Source organism: Salvelinus namaycush, chromosome 35 (assembly GCF_016432855.1).
Source record: "Salvelinus namaycush isolate Seneca chromosome 35, SaNama_1.0, whole genome shotgun sequence".
NCBI lineage: Eukaryota > Metazoa > Chordata > Actinopteri > Salmoniformes > Salmonidae > Salvelinus > Salvelinus namaycush.
The window spans coordinates 28948325-28974381 of record NC_052341.1 but is presented as its reverse complement, the minus strand read 5'-3'; the positions used below and the strand labels follow the sequence as shown (position 1 = coordinate 28974381).

At 42.8% G+C, this 26057-nt stretch overlaps 1 protein-coding gene across 1 annotated transcript in view; it reads left to right on the top strand.

Annotated features, from left to right (window-relative positions):
* LOC120029776 (glutamate receptor ionotropic, delta-1-like) overlaps nt 1-26057 on the top strand; it is a 453526-nt gene that overhangs the window by 351590 nt on the left and 75879 nt on the right. Inside the window, exons 5-6 of the mRNA XM_038975046.1 lie at nt 11016-11069; nt 25675-25848. Coding sequence (XP_038830974.1) covers nt 11016-11069; nt 25675-25848 — 228 coding nt within the window. The remainder of the gene's footprint in view (nt 1-11015; nt 11070-25674; nt 25849-26057) is intronic.

Below are 26057 nucleotides of genomic sequence, written 5' to 3'. Positions count from 1 at the left end.
GGCTTCTTAAATACTGTGGGCTTTATTGACTTGAACCATTCGACCCACATATGATGACCTGCAAACAGAAGAACTTACTAATCTGCATATCAACTCTCTATGTGCTTTCTTACCGTTGCCTCGACATTTGAACTGAAGGTCAAAATCATTATTTATGCCTGACAGTTGAGAATATAGCCCACAGATTGTGTTGAGTTATCTTCATGAACAGAGAAACGTGTCAACTAAAGATGAGCTGGCGGAGAGTAGGGAAATCAAGAGATGAAATCATCAATTCCTCACCGTTTGACAACCCTTCAGTTTCCCTCTCGTGGTAGATGGCGAGATTGAAGTCACTGCTCAAAAGCCCTTGTCATCAAGAACAAGAACGGGACCACTATTTTTTCCAGATACTGCAATCACTGTCCTCCTCGATGCCCATCCATATTGATAGTGGAAAAGGGAAATGAGTGACATATCACTGCACCGTAGTCTGCCAAGCTTTGAGTTATCAGCACTGGCTGGCTGCAGGGGGCTTCAGAACTATGACTCTTGTTCCGGTCTCATATCCCAGATGCCATGATTGGCTTCTCCACTAGTTGTGTTCAACATGTCAAGTGGTTTTTGTTGCATTTTTTGCCTTTTCTCTTGTGCCACTTAACAAAATAGAAGTAGAAAGGGTTCTAGTATGTAGCTATTTACAAGCCATTTCATGCACTCTGTATTGCACCATGGTTATGCACAGATAGAACCGGCAGCTCTTGTCTCCCTATCGTATTCTTAGGATGGCTATTCATCAACTTGCTGTTGTGGCAGATGGACATGTTGCTCCAATGAGAGACTAATATCAGCTGTGTGTATGTGTATGTGTGTAAATTCAATGAAGGTATCTGAGCAAACAGGACGAGGAAATGTACAGACAATGGAACAATCAAATCATCATATTGTCAGACATTGGACATGTCAAATGTCCACAAATGTGAAATATAGATACACCATTTAAAAGATGTTCACTTGAACGTTTGAGGGTAATGTCCAGCTCCTTTATGAACGTGTGGCTTAAAGAGTAGTGGCTCATTCTAATGCAGAACAGGAAACCAAACTCGGCATACAGTTCGGGCCAGTTTCCCAGACACTAAACAGAACTAAAAAGCATTGTCAATATAGATTCTCCATTGAGACAGTTTTTTAATACAGGACTAGGCTTAATCTGTTTCTGGGAAACAGTCCCTTAATGTCTGCACCTGAAACGTCCCTCATTTTCTATTCTGTCCATTTCCCGTGTAGTTTAGTTAGATTTTGGTGGAAATTATTCCAATAAAAACCACAAAGAAACATCATTAAAACTTGCAAAATACAGCTTGGATGCAGCTGTGAAGACTGTTGCCATAGTTACACAATATATATTACAAGGTCCCGCTGAGGGTTTCGCAGGGCCCTCGTCAGCTTTCGGCAAGGACGCAGCAAGCAAAATCCATTTGGAATCGGGTTGGTCTGAAATGTGGTATTTCTCTATGCCTCAATTCTTCTGAGTTCATTATGCTATTAGTGGGTTTTGTTTATGATATTTTTAAACCACCTCTGAGCAAAAACTGTAAACCTCCGAGTGAGAAAATTGCATGTGACAAGAGAAGGAGTGATGCTATTGTTTTGGTTTTCTCAGTGCCACTCTCTCTGGATCTGCATACAATGACATGATCATGTAATAGCCTTCTGAAGACTTATTTGCTCCCGAGCCAGAGCCTAAGCTTTTGTTCAGTGGGCTAACACAGTTGTGTGGCGCGCAGGAGACCAGAATTCAAACACCAATCGGTCACATGTAAGGAACTGAGTTTAGAACAAATGTTCAATATTGCACACCTAATGACCTAAACTCATGCGTTAATTAATCTTGATGCAAACCACATCTTCGTCCTTCCTTTCTTTGGTTTCCTTTCTAAGGGAGTTGTGTGGTTTGCATATGCATGCTTAATTAGGAAATATATGGAAAGCTGTGCATGGGTGGAGATGTATTTCTTTTTTCTTCGACTTTAATAGGAAGCATGCTATGGCACATGTTCATTAAACAGCAACATGGATAGCTCAATCATATACAGATATCAGATCTTAACTCGATCACTCTTGGCGCATCAGGAAATTCAAATGAGCCTCGTGAGTCCCTGAAAATGAGCAGTTCTCTTTCTCGTCATGGGTCGGAGGTCGAGTCATTGGGATCAGGGCTCGCTATTGAAATAATTGTCACGCTCGCTCGCTCATACGCTAGGCTTAAGTCCTATTACTGCAACATTCAAATGTACAAAAATGTATCTGAAATGCAGCAATACACAGAAACAACCGTTGTTTTATATAGCTTAATAACACAAGATAGATAGACATACAAGTGTCAAGCGTATACTAAGGACAAAATTCTAGAAAGTACTTTTTTAATATTCTACGGAATGCTTGTCAAATAGATAAATCGCCCCTAGTCTGTTCAAAAAGTACTATGTTGTTCCGATTTGTAAATACCAAACCGGAGGGCAAACATATCTTGAAAGACTTTGGATGCAAGCAAGACTTAACATTATAACACCGACGTCATTTTTTTCTTCAAAAGTTGTTGCAATTGAGATCAGCTGTGTGGGGGAATTTAGTGCATACTGATGGTTTAACGAGACGTCAGCTGGCAATAATCTAGTGACATCGATGGTTGCAATAGGCCCCTTGTTATTTGATTATATTCCAATAGGCTAAATTCTGTAGGCTATATATAGTCACATAATAAAAGGTATGAAAGCCAAAAATAGGCTAGCCTACTGTTTGTGTTTCCCTGGCTGAGTTGATGAGCTGATTTGGGCCATCAATTGATTGACAGATGTAGGCCTACTGTAGAACTATAAACTGTCCTCCAGTGTGGATGCTCAACAACATTTTATAGTTAGGCTATGAATATATATTATATAAATGCAACATGTAAAGTTTTGGTCCCATGTTTCATGAGCTGAAATTAAAGATCCCAGAAATGTTCCATATGCACAAAAAGTTTATTTCTCTCAAATTGTGTACAAATTTGTTTACATCCCTGTTAGTGAGCATTTCTCCTTTGCCAAGATAATCCATCCACCTAACAGGTGTGGCATATCAAGAAGCCGATTAAACAGCATGATCATTATACAGGTGCACCTTGTGCTGGGGACAATAAAAGGCCACACAGTAATCCCAGACAGACTCGGTGATGTTGAGATCAGGGCTCTGTGGGGGCCATACCATCACTTCCAGGACTCCTTCTTCTTTACGCTGAAATGTCACACGATACAATCCCACAGATGTCTCAAGTTTTGGGTGAGCATGCAATTGGCATGCTGACTGCAGGAATGTCCACCAGAGCTGTTGCCAGATAATTAAATGTTCATTTTTCCACTATAAGCCACCTCCAACATCGTTTTCGAAAATTTGGCAGTACGTCCAACCGGCTTCACAACCGCAGACCATGTGTAACCACGCAAGCCAACCTCCACATCTGGCTTCTTCACTTGCGGGATGGTCTGAGACCATGAACCCACCATGAAACGGTGGGTTTGCTCAATCGAATAATTTCTGCACAAAATTCTCACCTTCAATGGCCATTGGCACGCTGGAGAAGTGTGCTTTTCACGGATGAATCTCTGTTTCATCTGTACCGGGCAGATGGCAGACATCGTGTATGGCGTTGTGTGGACGAGCGGTTTGCTGATGTCAATGTTGTCAACAGAGTACCCCATGGTGGGCGGTAGGCATAAGCTACAGACAACAAACACAATTGCGTTTCATCGATGGCAATTTGAATGCATAGAAATACTGTGACGAGGTCCTGTTGGCCGTTGTCGTGCCATTCATCCTCTGCCATCAGCTCATGTTTCAGCATGATAATGCACGGCCCCATGTCGCAAGGATCTGTACACAATTCCTGGAAGCTGAAAATTGCCCAGACATGTCACCCATTGAGCATGTTTGGGATGCTCTCGATTGACTTGTATGACAGCGTGTTCCAGTTCCCGCCAATATCCAACAACTACTCACAGCCATTGAAGAGGAGTGGGACAAAATTGCACAGGCCACAATCAACAGCCTGATCAGCTCTATGTGAAGGAGATGACTGGTTTTCTGATCCACTCCCCTACCTTTTTTAAAGTGATTTGTGACCAACCAGATGCATATTTGTATTCCCAGTCATGTGAAATCCGTAGATTACGGCCTAATGAATTTATTTAAATTGACTGATTTCCTTATATGTAATGTACCTCAGTAAAATGTTTGACATTGTTGCATGGTGCGCTTATATTTTTATTCAGTGTAGTTATCGTCTTTGGTGTGGACTGAAAGCTTGTATCGTGTGGCTTTATTTTTTCATATCGTAAAGCTGTCAAGATGTTTATTAATTTCAGGCTATCCAAAGACGATTTTGTTGAGCCGAGACACTTTTCTTTGATGTGTACATTATCAGACTACTAATTTTTACTGATTGAAAACATTTAAATGAATGCAAATGCAATTAACTTGTGGCTCAGGCTGGTCACTATATCGCCCAGCACTCATGAGGCTTGGAGCCGGAGCGCGTTGCTTAGACCACTGCGTTACGGCAGATCACAATGCTCTTGCAAGCACTAAGAATACTATGAATACTGATGATACATAGGCGCATTGTTTTAATAATTTTGTTTTAAGCCTTCCCCAATCCATAGCCTTAACCACTCCGAATGAATGCCTAAACGGTTAACCTTTGAGTTGTTTCTGTTTTAACCCTGTAACCACAGATAATTAATATGTAGAAAATAGACGTTCATCCATGGGTCAAAGGGCAGTGGGCTGACTCTGGCATATGTGTTTTGGGTTCAGTGGCTTTAACCGCAAGAACGCACTCCATTGAGGCAACCAAAATAATTATTTCTACCCCTACAAATACAGTACCGTGCAAAAGTTTTAGGCAGGTGTGAAAAAGTGGTGTAAAGTAAAAATGCTTTCAAAAATAGACATGTCAATAGACTATATTTATCAATTAACAAAATGCAAAGTGAGTGAACAGAAGAAAAATCTACATCAAATCAATATTTGGTGTGACCACCCTTTGCCTTCAAAACAGCATCAATTCTTCTAGGTACACTTGCACACAGTTTTTGAAGGAACTCTGCAGGAAGGTTGGCCCAAACATCTTGGAGAACTAACCACAGATATTCTGTGGATGTAGGCAGCCTCAGGTGCTTCTCTCTCTTCATGTAATCCCAGACAGACTCGGTGATGTTGAGATCAGGGCTCTGTGGGGGCCATACCATCACTTCCAGGACTCCTTCTTCTTTACGCTGAAGATATTTCTTAATGACCTTCTCTGTATGTTTGGGTTGTTGTCATGCTGCAGAATACATTTGGGGCCAATCAGATGCCTCCCTGATGGTATTGCATGATGGATAGTATCTGCCTGTACTTCTCAGCATTGAGGAGACCATTCATTCTGACCAAATCCCCAACTCCATTTGCAGAAATGCAGCCCCATACTTGCAAGGAACCTCCACCATGCTTCACTGTTGCCTGCAGACACTCATTTGTGTACCGCTCTCCAGCCCTTCGGCGAACAAACTGCCTTCTGCTACAGCCAAATATTTCAAATTTTGGCTCATCAGTCCAGAGTACCTGCTGCCATGTTTCTGCACCCCAGTTCCTGTGTTTTCATGCATAGTTGAGTCGCTTGGCATTGTTTCCACGTCGGAGGTATGGCTTTTTGACCGCAAGTCTTCCACGAAGGCCACTTCTGACGAGACTTCTCCAGGCAGGAGATGGGTGTACCAGGGTCCCACTGTTTTCTGCCAATTCTGAGCAGGTGGCACTGCTGGACATCTTCCGATTGCGAAGGGAAGTAAGCATGATGTGTCTTTCATCTGCTGCAGTAAGTTTCCTTGGCCGACCACTGCGTCTACGGTCCTCAACGTTGCCCGTTTCTTTCAAAACAGCTTGGACAGCACATCTGGAAACCCCTGTCTGCCTTCAAAAACCTTACTGATGCAGTATAACTACCTTGCGTCTTGTTGCTGTGCTCAGTCTTGCCATGGTGTATGACTTTTAACAGTAAACTGTCTTCAGCAACCTCACCTTGTTAGCGGAGTTTGGCTGTTCCTCACCCAGTTTTATTCCTCCTACACAGCTGTTTCTGTTTCAGTTAATGATTGTGTTTCAACCTACATATTGAATTGATGATCATTAGCACCTGTTTGATATAATTGTTAAATCATACACCTGATCTCTTTGTGGGATTTTGCGCAAGTGTACCTACAAGAATTGATGCTGTTTTGAAGCCAAAAGGTGGCCACACCAAATATGGATTTGATTTAGATTGTTCTTCTGTTCACTCACTTTGCATTTAGTTAATTGATAAATATAGTCTATTAACATGTCTATTTTCGAAAGCATTCTTACTTTACAGCATTTTTTCACACCTGCCTAAAACTTTTTCACAGTACTATATGTCAATTTAACATAATCCACATAAGAATTCACTCGAGACACGCTGTAGCCTGCACGTAGCCTACATTAGGTACAATGTAGGTACGGTGTGCATTGTATACAAACAGCGCTTCCAGCTGCCCCCTGTGGCGACTCTAAATATTTATTCAGATTTTTAAATCCTCCTGCTCCTGAATTATTTTCCTCCTGCAACAAAAGGGATCAAATTAAGATCCGACATTTGAAACATCAAAGAATGCTAGTTTTTCAGTAAATTGGTGTGAATTCTTCACATGTAGCCTATATGTTAAGCAACCAGATTCTCCCTGAAATACATCCTCCTCAAAGCAGTGTCTTAATTACTTTTTGTCATTTATATACAAATCAGGATGTGTCTCTTTGTGAAATGGAGGAAGGCTGTTCTATATTCCTGGTGAGGCAGTAGTCAAGACACATTGATTGGAAGCAGAGTTCAAACATACTTTCACAGATTTCTAGAGATGCATATTCCCTGATGGGATTTCCCCCCCAGCTTTCAACTGCCACCGCCCACGCATGTTTGCATAAGGAACATTTGCATGCTGTCTTGATAGCCCCACTGACCTAATAATGATACCATTATGAAATATATATATTCTCACTAAGGTAGACTTGTCTGTTTTAGTTTGAGGCCAGAAAACCTTGCATGTATTGATTTCTTTAGCTTGAAAAAAGAGACAAATAGGATGTGAACAAAAAGTGGATTTTAGAATGTGTTCAACATGTTTCTTTGTTTTATTACCAAATTGATAACATTGATTGTGTCATTTCCTCATGGTGCAGATAGCAGCGAAGTTAAGTGCACAATATTGCTTTAAATAATTTATCTATGCATGTTTCATTTGTGTAGAGAAATGACTGGTTGAACCGAACAGAGTAGCCTGGCCTGACCCATAGAATAACACACATCATTTCCATAGAATTCTAGATCAGACCCTTCTCACTGTGTTAATAGCGGTTTCTCCCCAGTGCCTCCACCCAGGTACCCCCTCAGCGGTCTCCCTTCAGTCCCTGCCTCGTTATAGGCGGCCAGATCAACCGGGTCCAATCCACTCTGCCAACCTCCCTGGAGGCCTTCTGAACCACACTCAACATCACCACCCATCAGCTGCTATCTGCCCAAGTGGTGACCAGCCATGCCAACACCCACTTTGCCCAGTGCCACGATCAAGAACCCCATACTGGAAATTCCAAATGGCACCCTTTTCCCTACATGCTGCACTATATAGTTGACAGGGTGTCATTTGGGACACAGGCCTGGATTGGACAGAGAGGGGAAGGTTTTGACTTGAACGCCTCTTCATGAGGTGTTGTACCTTCTGGTTATTGGGCTTTCTAGATATTCATTTTGCTCCGCATTTGAATGACATGAGCATTTTCACAGTGATTTCCTCGCAAATGAATTTAACTGCACACCAATTTTTGATTTCACATTCATGTTAACTTCACTCACCATAATCCCCAACAACGCAGTAGTGTCCATTCTCTTCTCCCGTCAATGTTATGACCCAGTGGCACAGTCAGGGACCAAACTGACCAAGCAGTCCTAGAGTCATCAGCAGCACCTCTGATGGACAGTGCAGCCTCAAAGATTACTCCTCATGTACCCGCAAACCACCTCACGTCCCTGCAAACCATCTCAAACAAAATCACACAATGGACAGAGGGGACGGGCCACACGTAAATATAATCTGCTTTTGGGGACATGTGCGATTATATGCAGCTAGACTATAGGCTATAGGGTGAGGAAAGTTTGTGATGACTTATAGGACTAAATAGATGGTGGCAGGATCTGGTTGGGCTGTTCAGGGGACATCTAGAGGCTGTGACATGCTCTCAGTTGTCCCTGATATGCCTCTTATGTACATCATGCTTTCCACCTTTTGCTTTCCTCTGAAATGTCACACTGTGAATAAAACCTACTGATTCACTATAATAGACCTATATGGAGGTCTGTCCTGTGTGTAAGTAATTGGATCCATTGAGAATGAGATCCGATACTGTTTAGACAGGTACCTGAGCAGGTAATCAAATGCTTGAAGGTCGAACGATGATGGAGATTTGATTAGCAAGGACTTGGGTATCTCAATGAGGTCTACTGTATGAGATCTGGAACCACTGAGCTCTGTCTGGTTCAATGTTGTGGTTTAACACATAGGATATGAATCAAAGTTGCCTCATTTGACAGTACAACCAATGATTGATTAATAATTGCATTACAAACCCATGTTAACTAATTGACTACTAGCCATATCCCACCTCCATGTGATTATAACTAACTAGCCATATTAGAGCAGTCAACAGAATTATTCATGCAGTGTGGCCTACATCGTGACATTCTATGAGAGAACACGACATATTTATGGTCAACATGAACCCATGGAAGTGTTTACATATGTAACAGCCATCTTATGGTAAGGGAGGCAAATGAGGAGCCATTTGAGAACATCTGGCAGGCCTAACCAACCTGAGGACAGGAGGATCACACAGAGTGATCCATAGCTTTTGTATAGGGCCCCTCAGCTGGCAGATGCTGCACATGTATCTACTTTGTTCTCTATGACGCAATATGTAAAGCTTTTTCTAATATGGACACTGTACAACCTGTTTTATATGTGAGCATGAATACAGTATGGGAGGGTAAGGGTTAAACCATGTGCAGGCCTTTCTTTCTGCAAATGGCATTTTAAATAACAATTTTTATTGTACTACAAGAAAGTCTCTGTTGTGATTACCACATATGGCATATGTCGTGACGTTGTATTGATTAATGTGACAACTGCTGTTCATCGAATGATTAACTGTTTATAATTACGTGATTAAATGAATCAGGTAATCATTAACTCAGTAACCTGGGGCACCATGGGAAAGTTTGTTTTTATTGAGTTTCCATTTCCCAAATTAACTCAAAGAATATCAGAATATCGATTTACAACAGTCGCTAATTCATTAATTTCCTCTACAGTCTCATCCTGAACGTCGCATAATCCGAGAATCTGCACAAACACGAGTCCCACTAAATGAGTCCGTACCACACCAATTTAGTTGATTATGTATTTACTAACAAGCTACAATGATAATATAAGGTACACATACACAAACACACAGTCTAGGCTATTGATTAGAACTTGTAGCCGTGTAGCTGACCGAACTCAGGGATGAAAGCATTGTAGACATACGATTCCTTGGAATGAAAGCAGTGTTCACGATTCCTTGGAGAGTGGTAACCGGGTGGTCCTCCTTGAATTCACCCTCTTAGACACAGCTACTCATCCGTAGCATAGATTGTTAAACGGTTCCTTTGTCTTCTTCAACCTCGTGTTGCGTTTTGGGGTTGCGACTAACTAGGACCTTGGCTGCAGAATGTGGTCACCTAGTCTGAATGTAAATTCTTAACTCACATGTTTTATACCCTTGTGGCAAGTTATGGCAAGTTCTCTGGGCGTAACTAGTTACGAGGCTTGGTCTGGATTTTACTCTGATCCAATTTAGACAACTAACTTCACATTTCATCTTTACAAAAACATTCTCTTTGATCTGGAAGTTTTCCACACAACGTACAGTATGCAAACATCAGGTACATATTAGGAAAATTCTTCAAGTTACAATGTTTTCGTTATAGCGTCGTCATTTAACTTTTAATCACATAACAAAAACGACATTCATTTTCATATTCCATCTATTGTCATTACCACCATTTTGGCTGACGAAACATATTGTCCCAAAGTCCATTTATTGCAATTTACTGTTCTGAGGTAGGTTCTCCGTAGCCTCATCATACATTCCATTCCTCCACACTGAGAGGACAAAGGGATTTTATCTGCTGCCTTAAGATTTACAATGGGCTGGAGATGTCATAACCTCCCCACCTCCATACCTCTGGATCCTCCGCTGGTGGGTGTGAGAGATGTCTCATTCAGATTGTGGTCCACGGTAACCTGACATATAGGACCAAGCAAGCAATGCGATGTAAAATGTAGGAGCAATTATAGTATTTCAAAAGGCTAGGATGTTACCTAATAAAACATTTTGGCACTACCTAGGCTGCAGTTCTAAGGTGTACAAAAGGCTTGTCGTTTGGAAGGTACACTTTTCTGCTGGAACGGGCTGCCAACACAATGGACTGTGGGAAAGGCAGTACCACCAGGAGAACAACAAACGGGAGAACAACAAAGGACATTTTAACAACACTATTTTCACAGTCGAGTCATTTCTCCGTAAACATTCTGAGCTCAGTTCTTGACAGATTTGAGCTCCAGTCCAGTGGATGGGTTTTTGGAGGGTCTTTAGCTGTGAGCCTTGCATGGACCCAAATGCTGTCTGTCCACCATGGTTTGCCAAGCCACATGGGTGTTATGTTTGTTCCTTGTATAATTGGATAATGACAAGACTGTAGAGGATTTTACATGGGTTCTGTTGGATAGAAACAATGGCAATACATCCAAGTCTTCTGCCCTCAATCTGCCTGTTCCCTCCACGGTCTTAGCTGCTCACTTGCAGTATGGTAACCTCTTTCTTTCTCTCTTCCTCTCTCTCTTTCTTTGCAGGCTGTTGAGACCAACCTGGCTTCCAAGGACAGTCACTGGGTGTTTGTCAATGAGGTAGGCAAAGACAAGAGTATTTATGTTAATGCTGCTTTTTCTATCGCTGCCTGGCCCCCTCTTTGCTTCTTTTCTCTCTCTCTCTTTCTCCTCCTAACTACTATCTTTGCCCTCCCTCTATATACCCACAACAACAAAAACAGTGAGTTGATGATTAAGGGAACATCCTTTAGACGTCTTTCAGCTCAGTAGTCACCCACAGTGACTGAAGTTCAGCAGCACCTTGCAATGTGTGTGTCTTGTAATGTTCAGTCACTGCACACTGAGCTCTAACAAAAAGGAGTGTTCATTGTTTGATACGACGCATTACAAGCATTGCCAAGTGGTTAATTAAGGCAAATGAGCGTTTCCTCTTTGGCTGTTTACATTTCAATATGTCTGATTCTCCCACATCCACTTAAGCATTTGCAGTTCTGGAAAAACAATTCTCATTTTATGAATTATAAATTCAAAACTGTCATCCCTTGCTTAATTTGCCGGTGTTGCCACTCTGCCAGTTGCAAATTAAGAATTAAAATTCCAGAAAGATCTGTTTGAACAGTTTTGGTACCGCGAACCATTTATTTAAATATGCCACCATACAGAGTCTAGGTGTGCGTCCCAAATAGCAGTATTTTCCCGATATAGTACACTACATTTTACCAGAGCCCAATGGGAATAGGATGCCATTTTTATGACGCAGCCTAGGTCTTTGCCATAGACATAGTCTGGGTCTCTGGACCACTAGGATGCCACACTTGTTTTTCAGTATTGGCTGAGGGGAGCGAGGGGGCCGATGCCGAGTCAAGACCGAGACCGAGTCAAGACCAAGACCAGAACAATGCAAATCTAATCTAGTATTTCTGTGTTCATATTTCAGAAGAACATATGGATTCTTTAGACATTCAGAATGATGACATAATGCATGCTGAGAGAAAATAAAGAGCTACTCTATAAATGATCACTAACCCAAATGGGTCTCTAAATAATAGATATAAAGACAAAATACATAACAACTACCCTTACTAATACACTGCACCAAAATACCCTAGTTTCAGACTCCTAATTATCCTTACATCTCTGAAGACTCTCGCGACTTCCATGCCAGTCGGAAGAACTTAGGTTTCTCCACTGACTGTTGGATAAGGGGAACCATGGAGTGTTAACAACACTAAGGTGGAAACTAGAGCTCCTGACTGCCAATGTGTTCAGCCTGAGACATGCCATTTCTGTAACGTTCGTCGTTGGGAGAAAGAGAGGAGGACCAAGGTGCAGCGTGGTAAGGAATCATTATTTACATTTACATTTAAGTCATTTAGCAGACGCTCTTATCCAGAGCGACTTACAAATTGGTGCATTCACCTTATGATATCCAGTGGAACAACCACTTTACAATAGTGCATCTAAATCTTTTAAGGGGGGGGGGGGTTAGAAGGATTACTTTATCCTATCCTAGGTATTCCTTAAAGAGGTGGGGTTTCAGGTGTCTCCGGAAGGTGGTGATTGACTCCGCTGACCTGGCGTCGTGAGGGAGTTTGTTCCACCATTGGGGTGCCAGTGCAGCGAACAGTTTTGACTGGGCTGAGCGGGAACTGTACTTCCTCAGAGGTAGGGAGGCGAGCAGGCCAGAGGTGGATGAACGCAGTGCCCTTGTTTGGGTGTAGGGCCTGATCAGAGCCTGAAGGTACAGAGGTGCCGTTCCCCTCACAGCTCCGTAGGCAAGCACCATGGTCTTGTAGCGGATGCGAGCTTCAACTGGAAGCCAGTGGAGAGAGCGGAGGAGCGGGGTGACGTGAGAGAACTTGGGAAGGTTGAACACCAGACGGGCTGCGGCGTTCTGGATGAGTTGTAGGGGTTTAATGGCACAGGCAGGGAGCCCAGCCAACAGCGAGTTGCAGTAATCCAGACGGGAGATGACAAGTGCCTGGATTAGGACCTGCGCCGCTTCCTGTGTGAGGCAGGGTCGTACTCTGCGAATGTTGTAGAGCATGAACCTACAGGAACGGGCCACCGCCTTGATGTTAGCTGAGAACGACAGGGTGTTGTCCAGGATCACGCCAAGGTTCTTCGCGCTCTGGGAGGAGGACACAATGGAGTTGTCAACCGTGATGGCGAGATCATGGAACGGGCAGTCCTTCCCCGGGAGGAAGAGCAGCTCCGTCTTGCCGAGGTTCAGCTTGAGGTGGTGATCCGTCATCCACACTGATATGTCTGCCAGACATGCAGAGATGCGATTCGCCACCTGGTTATCAGAAGGGGGAAAGGAGAAGATTAATTGTGTGTCGTCTGCATAGCAATGATAGGAGAGACCATGTGAGGATATGACAGAGCCAAGTGACTTGGTGTATAGCGAGAATAGGAGAGGGCCTAGAACAGAGCCCTGGGGGACACCAGTGGTGAGAGCACGTGGTGCGGAGACAGATTCTCGCCACGCCACCTGGTAGGAGCGACCTGTCAGGTAGGACGCAATCCAAGCGTGGGCCGCGCCGGAGATGCCCAACTCGGAGAGGGTGGAGAGGAGGATCTGATGGTTCACAGTATCAAAGGCAGCCGATAGGTCTAGAAGGATGAGAGCAGAGGAGAGAGAGTTAGCTTTAGCAGTGCGGAGCGCCTCCGTGACACAGAGAAGAGCAGTCTCAGTTGAATGACTAGTCTTGAAACCTGACTGATTTGGATCAAGAAGGTCATTCTGAGAGAGATAGCAGGAGAGCTGGCCAAGGACGGCTCGTTCAAGAGTTTTGGAGAGAAAAGAAAGAAGGGATACTGGTCTGTAGTTGTTGACATCGGAGGGATCGAGTGTAGGTTTTTTCAGAAGGGGTGCAACTCTCGCTCTCTTGAAGACGGAAGGGACGTAGCCAGCGGTCAAGGATGAGTTGATGAGCGAGGTGAGGTAAGGGAGAAGGTCTCCGGAAATGGTCTGGAGAAGAGAGGAGGGGATAGGGTCAAGCGGGCAGGTTGTTGGGCGGCCGGCCGTCACAAGACGCGAGATTTCATCTGGGGAGAGAGGGGAGAAAGAGGTCAAAGCACAGGGTAGGGCAGTGTGAGCAGAACCAGCGGTGTCGTTTGACTTAGCAAACGAGGATCGGATGTCGTCGACCTTCTTTTCAAAATGGTTGACGAAGTCATCCGCAGAGAGGGAGGAGGGGGGGGGGGGGGGGGGGAGGATTCAGGAGGGAGGAGAAGGTGGCAAAGAGCTTCCTAGGGTTAGAGGCAGATGCTTGGAATTTAGAGTGGTAGAAAGTGGCTTTAGCAGCAGAGACAGAAGAGGAAAATGTAGAGAGGAGGGAGTGAAAGGATGCCAGGTCCGCAGGGAGGCGAGTTCTCCTCCATTTCCGCTCGGCTGCCCGGAGCCCTGTTCTTATTATCTCTTTTAATGAAAACGAATACTCAAACAAAAACAACAAAACACCAGAACGAAACGAAACAGTCCTGAACGGTGAAAATACAAAACACAGAACAGAAAATAATCACCCACGAAACACAGGTGGAAAAAGGCTACCTAAGTATGATTCTCAATCAGAGACAACTAACGACACCTGCCTCTGATTGAGAACCATACCAGGCCAAACGCAAAACTCAACATAGAAAAACGAACATAGACAACCCACCCAACTCACGCCCTGACCATACTAAAACAAAGACATAACAAAAGAACTAAGGTCAGAACGTGACAATTTCGTTATCCTTATGCTCCCACCTCACCATTGTTACAGCCCCCTCCTCTCGCCTTCCTTTATTGTCACAGACCCCCCCCCCCAAAAAAATAGAAGTGTTCAAAAGTCAAATGATAAAACATAACATCTCTAATTAAATAAAACATGATAAAAAAAGTATTCAAGATGAGCCAAGACATAAGTACAATAAAAAAAGTTATGAAATAAGTTTGATTAAATTGTAAAAATATATACAATTGCACTGTAATAACTGACATGACATGCTGTGCCTTAGACCGCTGTGTACAACATGAGTCATAAGTAAAAAAATATATTCCAATCCCCTTTCCAAAAAAAAAAGTTAGGAACAAAACAATTTTTTAAAATTGCAAGCTCTCCTCAACAATGCCATAAACATTTATAAAAACAGACACAATATCAATATATTTTTTTAAACGATAAGTAATAAGGAGTCGTAAAAAGAAGAGGGTAATGTTCTGTATATACAGTTGAAGTCGGAAGTTAACATACACCTCAGCCAAATACATTTAGACTCAGTTTTTCACAATTCCTGACATTTAATCCCCTGTTTTAGGACAGTTAGGATCACCACTTTATTTTAAGAATGTGAAATGTCAGAATAATAGTAGAGAGAATGATTTATTTCAGCTTTTATTTCTTTCATCACATTCCCAGAGGGTCAGCAGTTTACATACAGTCAATTAGGATTTGGTAGCATTGCCGTTAAATTGTTTAACTTGGGTCAAACATTTTGGGAAGCCTTCCACAAGCTTCCTTCAATAAGTTGGGTGAATTTTGGCCCATTTCTCCTGACAGAGCTGGTGTAACTGAGTCAGGTTTGTAGGCCTCCTTGCTCGCACACGCTTTTTCAGTTCTGCCCCCAAAAAATCTTTGGGATTGAGGTCAGGGCTTTGTGATGGCCACTCCAATACCTTGACTTTGTTGTCCTTAAGCCATTTTGCCACAACTTTGGAAGTATGCTTGGGGTCATTGTCCATTTTGAAGACCCAAGCTTTAACTTCCTGACTGATGTCTTGAGATGTTGCTTCAATATATCCACATAATTTCCTTCTTCATGATGCCATCTATTTTGTGAAGTGCACCAGTCCCTCATGCAGCAAAGCACCCGTGCTTCATGGTTGGGACGGTGTTCTTCGGCTTGCAAGTCTCCCCCTTTTTCCTCCAAACATTACGATGGTCATTATGGCCAAACAGTTCTTTTTTTGTTTCATCACTCCAGAGAACATTTCTCCAAAAAGTACGATCTTTGTCCCCATGTGCAGTTGCAAACCGTAGTCTGGATTTTTATGGCGGTTTTGTAGCAGTGGATTCTTCTTTGCTGAGCGGCCTTTCAGGTTATGTCGATATAGGCCTCGTTTTACTGTGGATTTTCTTTTCTTCCAGCATCTTCACAAGGTCATTTGCTGTTGATCCGGGATTGATTTGCACTTTTCGCACCAAAGTATGTTCATCTTTAGGAGACAGAACGCATCTCCTTCCTGAGCGGTATGACGACTGCGTGGTACCATGGTGTTTATACTTGCATACTATTGTTTGTACAAGATGAACGTGGTACCGTCAGGCATTTGGAAATTGCTCCCAATGATGAACCAGACTTGTGGAGGTCTACAATTTTTTATTTTTTTGTCTTGGCTGATTTCTTATGATTTTCCAATGATGTCAAGCAAAGAGGCACTGAGTTTGAAGGTAGGCCTTGAATTACATCCACAGGTACACCTCCAATTGACTCAAATTATGTCAATTAGCCTATCAGAAGCTTCTAAAGCCATGACATAATTTTCTGGAATTTTTCAAGCTGTTTAAGGCACAGTCAACTTAGTGTATGTAAAACTCTGACCCACTGGAATTGTGATACAGTGAATTATAAGTGAAATAATCTGTCTGTAAACAGTTGTTGGAAAAATTGCTTGTGTCGTGCACAAAGTAGATGTCCTAACTGACTTGCCAAAACTATAGTTTGTTAACAATACATTTGTGGAGTGGTTGAAAAATGAGTTTTAATGACTCCAACCTAAATGTATGTAAACTTCCGACTTCAACTGTAGGTAGGCGTGGGTGTTCTGTATTTACAGTGACTTGCGAAAGTATTCTCCCCCCTTGGCATTTTTCCTATTTTGTTGCCTTACAACCTGTAATTAAAATAGATTTTTGGGGGATTTGTATATTTGATTTACACAACATACCTACCACTTTGAAGATGCAAAGTATTTTTTATTGTGAGACAAACAAGAAATTAGACAAAAAAACTGAACTTGAGCATGGATAACTATTTACCCCCCCCCCTTCCATGGTCAATACTTTGTAGAGCCACCTTTTGCAGTAATTACAGCTGCAAGTCTCTTGGGGTATGTCTCTATAAGCTTGGCACATCTAGCCAATGGGATTTTTTCCCATTCATCAAGGCAAAACTGCTCCAGCTCCTTCAAGTTGGATGTGTTCTGCTGGTGTACAGCAATCTTTAAGTCATACCACATATTCTCAATTGGTTTGAGGTCTGGGACTTGACTAGGCCATTCCAAGAAATGTAAATGTTTCCCCTTAGACCACTCGAGTGTTGCTTTAGCAGTATGCTTAGGGTCATTGTCCTGCTGGAAGGTGAACCTCCATCCCAGTCTCAAATCTCTGGAAGACTGAAACAGGTTTCCCTCAAGAATTTCCCTGTATTTAGCATCATCCATCATTCCTTCAATTCTGAACAGTTACCCAGTCCCTGCCGATGAAAAACATCCCCACAGCTTGATGCTGCCACCACCATGCTTCACTGTGGGGATGGTGTTCTCGGGGTGATGAGAGGTGTTGAGTTTGCGCCAGGCATGGCGTTTTTCTTGATGGCCAAAAAGCTCAATTTTAGTCTCATCTGACCAGAGTACCTTCTTCCATATGTTTGGGGAGTCTCCCACATGCCTTTTGGCGAACACCAAACATGTTTGTTATTTTCTTATTTTAGCACCATCATGTTTTTTTCTGGACACTCTTCTGTAAAGCCCAGCTCTGTGGAGTGTACGGCTTAAAGTGGTCCTATGGACAGATACTCCAATGTCCACTGTGGAGCTTTGTAGCTCCTTCAGGGTTATCTTTGATCTCTTTGTTGCCTCTCTGATTAATGCCCTCCTTTACTGGTCGTGCGTTTTTGTGGGTGGCCCTCTCTTAGCAGGTTTGTTGTGGTGCCATATTCTTTCCATTTTTTAATAATGGATTTAATGGTGATCCGTGGGATATTAAACGTTTCGCATATTTTTTAATAACTCAACCCTGATCTGTACTTCTCCACAACTTTGTCCCTGACCTGTTTGGAGAGCTCCTTGGTCTCCATGGTGCTGCTTGCTTGGTGGTGCCCCTTGCTTAGTGGTGTTGCAGACTCTGGGGCCTTACAGAACAGGTGTATATATACTGAGGTCATGTGACAGATCATGTGACACTTAGATTTCACACAGGTTGACTTTATTTAACTAATTATGTGACCTCTGAAGGTAATTGGTTGCACCAGATCTTTTTTAGGGGCTTCATAGTAAAGTGGGTGAATACATATGCACTTTTCCATTAAACCATTTTTTAAATGATTTTTTTCATTTCACTTCACCAATTTGGACTCTTTGTGTATGTCCATTACATGAAATCCAAATAAAAATCCATTTAAATTACAGGTTGTAATGCAACAAAATAGGATAAACTCCAAGGAGGATGAATACTTTTGCAAGGCACTGTAGGTAAGTGTTTGCTTCTCAAAAAGTCTCTTGAGAAGCAGGTGTGGAGAGTCAGTGAAAATAGTCTCTAAGGTGCAGGTAATTATCTGTGGTCTATTTCACATCAGATGTTTTGGGTAGGGAAGCGATAGACTTGGATGGTTGCTCCGGTTTTCATTCTGATGCCACTTTTAATTCCCATAAGCCCGCTTGGCCCTTCTTCTCCGGAATGCTGCTGCGATCAAGTCCTCAAACTCAGGGGGACGCCAGGAGGGGAGGTTATTAAAAATGCAGACTGGCCATAGCCTGTGAAATTACAGAAGACAATAACTTATTATGCCCAAAAATCTAACTGTCTTGAACACTGGAATCTCAAAGCTGAAAAAGAAAACACTAAAGTCTGTGGAACAAGTCTAAACTTTTCAAAACTCAGTACTGTATTTAAAATGTATGGATTGGTTTACATTTATAAACTAACTTGTCTCTGGCGACACCGCCTTCGCTTTTTTATGTCCTGTTTCTTTGCTCTGTCTGGGGTGTCCGACGACTTATGCCTTTCTCTTTCAGTCCAATACCGATTTGCATCTGAGGAGTTAGTGTGGTGTATTACACTGAATATAAATGCAACATGTAAAGTGTTGGCTGAAATGAAAGATCCCAGAAATGTTCCCTATGGACAAAAAGCCAATTTCTCTCAAATTGTGTGCACAAATTTGTTTAGTGAACATTTCTCCTTTGCCAAGATAATCCATCCACCTGATAGGTGTGGCATATCAAGAAGCAGATTAAACAGCATGATCATTACACAGGTGCATCTTGTGCTGGGGACAATAAAAGGCCACTCTAAAATGTGCAGTTTTGTCACACAACACAATGCCACAGATGTCTCAAGTTTTGAGGGAGCGTGCAATTGGCATGCTGACTGCAGGAATGTCCACCAAAGCTGTTGCCAGATAATTGAATGTTAACTTCTCTACCATAAGCCACCTCCAATATCGTTTTAGAGAATTTGGCAGTACGTCCAACCGGCCTCACAACCGCAGACCATGTGTAACCACACCAGCCCAGGACCTCCACATCCGGCTTCTTCACCTGCGGGATAGTTTGAGACCAGCCACCCGGACAGCTGATGAAAACTGTGGGTTTGCATAACCGAAGAATTACTGCACAAACTGTAAGAAACCGTCTCAGGGAAGCTCATCTGCGTGCTCGACGTACTGGGCAGATGGCCGGTGTGGGCGAGTGGTTTGCTGATCTCAAAGCTGTGAATAGAGTGCCCCATGGTGGCGGTGGGGTTATGGTATGGGCAGGCATAAGCTATGGACAATGAACACAATTGCATTTTATCTATGGAAATGTGAATGCACAGAGATACCGTGATGAGATCCTGCCCATTGTCATGCCATTCATCTGCCGCCATCACCTCATGTTTCAGCATGATAATGCACAGCTCCATGTTGCAAGGATCTGTACACAATTCCTGGAAGCTGAAAATGTTCCAGTTCTTCCATGGCCTGCATACTCACCAGACATGTCACCCATTGAGCATGTTTGTGATGCTCTGGATCGATGTGTACGACAGCAGTTCCAGTTCCCACCAACCCCTTTTGGAGCTGGTGGAACCTGTGTGCTTGGGCTACCGCGAGCTTCCTAGTTAGGTACCCTCTGAGCTGGCTTGGGGCGTGATTGTATGTCCCCATAGTATGTTATACAGAGTGACCGACTGAAGGGGAACGTACAGTTATGGATATAACTACTGTTCCCTGAAGGAGGGAACAAGGTATGACATATTTTGTCCCTGCGCCGTCAGGGAATTTGGGCTCGCTGAAGAGCGGTGCTAAATTGAGGAAATTCATGCGATCCCTGGTATTATAGCCAGGAAGGCGGGGCTTCCGAGGGCAGGTTTGACATCCATTGGCCCGTTGGCCATGAATTCAGTTTTCTTCAGGAGAATGTGATTGGTTGCTGACTCCCCATAGAATGTTATACCTCGTTCCCTCTTTCAGGGAACAGTAGTTATGTTCTTAACTGTATGTTATAGGCCTACTAAATAAATGTTTGGAGTAGATTGCCTGCTGAGCTGGGGCGTGGTTTGAGGATAGACAAGGTGAAAGGGGATATTAAAACTTCTTCGGGTTTGGTGTCCCTTCCACGGGACGGTTGAGCTAATGTAGGCTAATGTGATTAGCATGAGGTTGTAAGTAACAAGAACATTTCCCAGGACATAGACATTTCTGATATTGGCAGAAAGCTTAACAAGAATGTAACATGTGTAAAGATCCATGACCTACCAGAGCCGACTAATCAAGACTGGTCAAGCTATGTTTTTATCGTGTCTTCTCAATACTAAGCTACTTCTTATCATTAAAAATATTTTGACTTAAATGTACACACTCGGGAACAGACCATTTTAAACAGAGATAGTGAGTGCTCAACTTTCAAACAATTTCCCCCACTCTTCCCTAGTAGCTGCACAGAGCAAGTTGACATTTATTGGGATGAGTTGCCCTGGAGGCAGAGCTGAGAGATTTCCACTAGTTGGGCCTGCTGCAAAGTCAAAATTGGCTGTATATAGTAAAAATTCAGAATTTAAGGTTAGGCATGAAGTTAGCAGTGGATATGAATGTACAGGTAACTGACAAAATCATGGAAATGCTTCAGTGAATGAGGGATACAAAGTATATTGAGAGCAGGTGCCTCCACACAGGTGTGGTTCCTGAGTAGGGCTGTGGCGGTTATGAAAATCTGTCAGCCAGTGGTTGTCAAGCAAATAACTGCAGGTCTCACGGTAATTGACTGATAATTAACACCAACCGAAAAGCCAGCACTCCCCGATGCTTCATTTGGTGGCTTCAGCTTTCTGTAAGAACTGACGCTGGAGTAGAGAAGTAGGTACGGTGTCTGAACGTTTACATTTTGCGCAGGACAGGAACAGGGCCAGAACCGGGTTACCCAACGACATACGTTAGTCAATTCTGAAGCGGGGAACAGAGCTGGGGAACAGGCAGATATAGGGGAGGTAGTAACACAGGTGATTGAGTCCAGGTGAGTCCAATGAATCGCTGATGTGCGTGACAAGGGAAGCAGATGTGCGTAATGATAGTGGCAGGAGTGTGTAGTGCAGGGCGGGAGAGAGGGAGCAGGCGTGAGAATGTTGTAAAGAGAAACAATGTGCTTCATATTAGGAAAGTTGATAAATAAATACAGCAGGCCTAGACTATAGAAAGCGAATGGGATCCTCCTCTTTTTAATAGAGGCCATCACTCTGATGAGCATGAATACGATGTAAACCATATACCATGGCCATCTCAGTCCCCAGATCTAAACCCAATTCAACACTAATGGGAGATTCTGTAGCGGTGCCTGAGACAGCATTTTCCACCAACATCAATAAAACACCAAATTATGGAATTTCTCATGGAAGAATGGTGTCACATCCTTCCAATAGTGCTCCAGACACTAGAATCTATGCCAAGGTGGATTGAAGCTGGTCTGGCTTACCAATGCCCTCTTAAGACACTTTATGTTGGTGTTTCGTTTATTTTGTCTGTTACCTGTATTATGATAGGACTGTGGATGTTTGGCCTGGCAAAAGCATTTTTAGAAGCTGACTGAATGGGAGCTGATCATTCAGAGTTTTTTTTATTCCGCTGGGCTCGGCAGGTCTCAGGAAGAAATTACAATTACTCATTGTCCAAGACCGAGTCAAGACCGAGTAAATATGTACCTGACACCGAAATAAGACACTCAATTTGTGGTCTCGAGACCGGACTCGAGACACACTGCCTACGGGTTGCTTCAAAAAAACAATATACGATATTAACATACATAGCACATATACAGTGCATTCGGAAAGTATTCAGACCCCTTGACTTTTTCCACATTTTGTTACGTTACAGCCTTATTCTAAAATGAATTAAATACATGAAATGCTATTGTTAAATATGGAGAACCTGCATGGATCATTTGCTTTGAAACATCATCAGACATAATATTTGTTGCTAATATACAAATGTGTTTAATTAGTGTCGGCTTAGACTTTCTTTGTTGTTGTTCATATACATTTGATATCAGTCAAAATGAATAAGAAAAACTATTCTAAATAATATGTTTCTGAGAAAAGTGTTATGATATGGATTTTCTTTAAAGAGAGATCAGGCGTTTGCGTGACTCAGATGTTCCAGAGTTGTGTAGAATCACGCAGGGGAGCAATTTTTTAACATCCAGCATCACTCCATCAAGGAAAATATAGTATTCTATATATATTTCAGGATGTTGTATATCCTGGAAATAATCAGAATTCATGTCAACTGTATGTGATATTACCACTAGGTTTCTAAAACCACAATTCAACAAAATCACAATCTCTTTTTGTCTTTTAATAATTTGAAGCATATTTTAACACAGGTTTAAAAGACCTAACAAACACTTTGTACTTTTTTGTAACACTTTTTACATAGGCATGGCCTTGTTCTTACTTCATATCTCAGCAATAAGGCCTTGCATTATGCCTAGGAAGGAAGCACTTCAATTTGCTCAACTTGCCACTGACTCAACCGTCGGCTCAACTTACCCTAGTGCAAACATTTGGACTATTAGCCCACACAGCTACAATGATGCACTTTCATGCTAGGTTTAGGACCTCATATTGAAGCTTATAGAGACCCCAATTGATGTATAAAACAGTCTAAAAATGATCTACTTTGGTTAAGACACAAGCATCATGAAACCCCTAACCTCTAAATTAATTTTACTTTGTGAAAATCCAATTTTTGGACCTAACTTGCTTAGCACTATGTCCATGTTGTTTCTTCCTCCATGAAAAGATGACCTCTTCTGAAATTTATGGTCAAATTATTAATTTTGTGTATAGTTTCCTAGAAAAAAGGTGTCTCGGGTTACCCGCTGTTAATAATTTAGGTTAAAATATTATGTTGCTTTTGAGGCTGCTTGTTAAAAACTATTTATAGTTTTTCTGTCAGAACCAGCAAATCGTTTTTCATCGTAATATCGTGATACATTGAGCCTGCAATGTATTGCAATTTATGGTTCCAGTACCACCATATTGCACTTTCACACTGTGTAGCTAGCTTGTACTAGCTGAGACACTCTAACCTTGGTGTTGTACTATCAGACAGACCCTCCAGAACAATGCTGTAGCTTTACATTACTTATTCATCTGCTACATGCCCAGGCCAAGATCAACACTACTCTGTCTAAATAAACATGAGCGTTTATGAAAGAGATCATGGACTTTTGCCAGGGGTAAACAGTTGTGTCCTCCATCCAAATATCCATCTGTTATACGCTGAGTGTACAAAACATTAAGAACATCTTCCATCCTTGATACATTCTTGATACACATGTGAAACTGTTGAGTGTGAAAAACCCAGCAGTGTTGCAAAACCCAAAGCGGTGCACCTGGCACCTACTACCATATACCATTCAAGGGCACTTAAATATTTTGTCTTGCCCATTCACTCTCTGAATGGCACACAAACACAATCCATTTCTCAATTGTCTCAAGGCTTAAAAATCTTTCTTTAATCTGTCTCCTCCCCTTCATCTACACTGATTAAAGTGGATTTAACAAGTATTTGTGACATCAAAAAGGGATTATAGCTTTCACCTGGATTCACCTGGTCAGTCTATGTCATGGAAAGACCATGTGTCCTTAATGTTTCGTACACTCATTGCAAGTCCATAGTCTATTGTCCATCGTCCCTACCCTGAGCTACTCTCCTGTCTGGTGCTTGAGAGTCTAGAGTAGCTTGGCTCCAGTCTTCGGACCTGTTGGATGACCAGATGGTCTTCCCCGGGGGTTGGCATGATAGAGGCCCAGTCTGTGCAGCACCTGCAGATGTTGGACACATCAGAGTGTGAAATCAGGAGGGGCATGGGAGGCCAGGCTCAGAAGGTGGAGAAGAGCTTTAGGAGGCTTTTAGTGCTAACACCAACCCCCAACCCTCCTCCTGGCCTACACTGCTGTGGGGATTTCCAGATTTACATTTACCTGAAAAAATCAGTGTGTAAAACTTTGGCATCTTTATGTGGCGAAAATAAGAATGTGATGATGAGTAAAACATTACCCACACTGCTTTGCTTCATAATTTTGTCAGAGAATCTGCACTTAACTCGTGTGTCAGCTCTGAGTATTATTTTATAAAGCTGCGACCAGCATTTATTTCCCCTATATCACATTATAATTGTCGCATGAATGAATCATGCCAAACGGTCAGCACCAGATGTGCCTGTTATTATTACCAAATCATGCAAGAATCAACTCTCTCATTGATGTGGAAGTGATATAGAACTGTAGGCTTCCCTGCTGCTTCAGACAGACAGAAAGCCCAAGCAAGCAGAAAATACCACAAAAACAAAGAAATATGAGAAGACAAGCCAACAGCTGTGGTGGTGGGGTGAGCAGGGAGCCTGGGAACTGGCAGTGGCTGACTAGCACCTATCCTGGGGGTGGATGTGGTGGGTGAGATAATGGGGCCCTGGGTCGGGTGGGTCTCCCCGGCAGGAGCTCAGAGATTGCCTGGAGGCTGAGTGATCTATGTGTTGTCAACAGCAAGCAGACCCAAGGAAAACGAAAGAGCCGAAGGAAGATGCTCTTTCACCACGAATCAAAGCATCCTTATTCCTACTAGTCTAAGAGATTCGTCTTAAGGATGCAGCTCCTGCAGCACTGCCACCTGCTGAGACCGAGGCTGTCCTAATATGGACACCGTACACCATAGATTTCTGAGGACACAGCTCTCGCTTAAGTTTTCCCTTTTCATGACTCTTTCACTTGGACGTCAAACATTTAAATGACCAATTTCCCTCTGACACATTCTTTCCCTCAGCGGATATTGCAGTTTCTACATGCAGAAAATTGCTTGAATATTGATTGTGGGTTTCCATTCTCATGTGCATTGTGCTGTTTAGATGGGTTTGGTCACTGTGCCCATGCCTGTTCTGAATCAAAATGAAAGTACTCTTCAGGTACGGTGTCCGTATAAGGACAGTCTCAGCAGGACTTGTCGGTCTTGTCAGGAGACTGACAACAACTGATAAGACTGACACTAGTCCGACTGAGACTGGTTTTATGTGGTGACCATACAAAGGGACTGTTCACCTTGTCATAGTAGTTACAGGCAGGACCGTTTTTGATTCAACTTCACCTCGATAGAGTTTTTTTATGCTGTAACATGTCTGTCCCCTTCTCTCAACCTCTCCCCTTCTCTCCCCCTCTCGTTATAGGAGATCAGCGACACAGAGATCATGGAGCTGGCCCACAGTGCTTTGGGGCGGATGACAGTGATTCGTCAGATCTTTCCTCTGTGGAGGGACAGCAACGTGCGCTGCATGAGGAACAACCACCGCATCTCCTCCCTGCTCTGTGACCCCCAGGAAGGATACCTACAGTCCCTGGAGGTCAGTTCAACAAGGGACCTTTTCTGGCACCTTCACATCAAAGGTCTTACAGTTGAAGTCGGAAGTTTACATACACTTAGGTTGGAGTCATTAAAACTCGTTTTTCAACCACTCAACAAATTTCTTGTTAACAAACTATAGGTTTGGCAAGTCGGTTAGGACGCCTACTTTGTGCATGACACAAGTTATTTTTCCAACAATTGTTTATA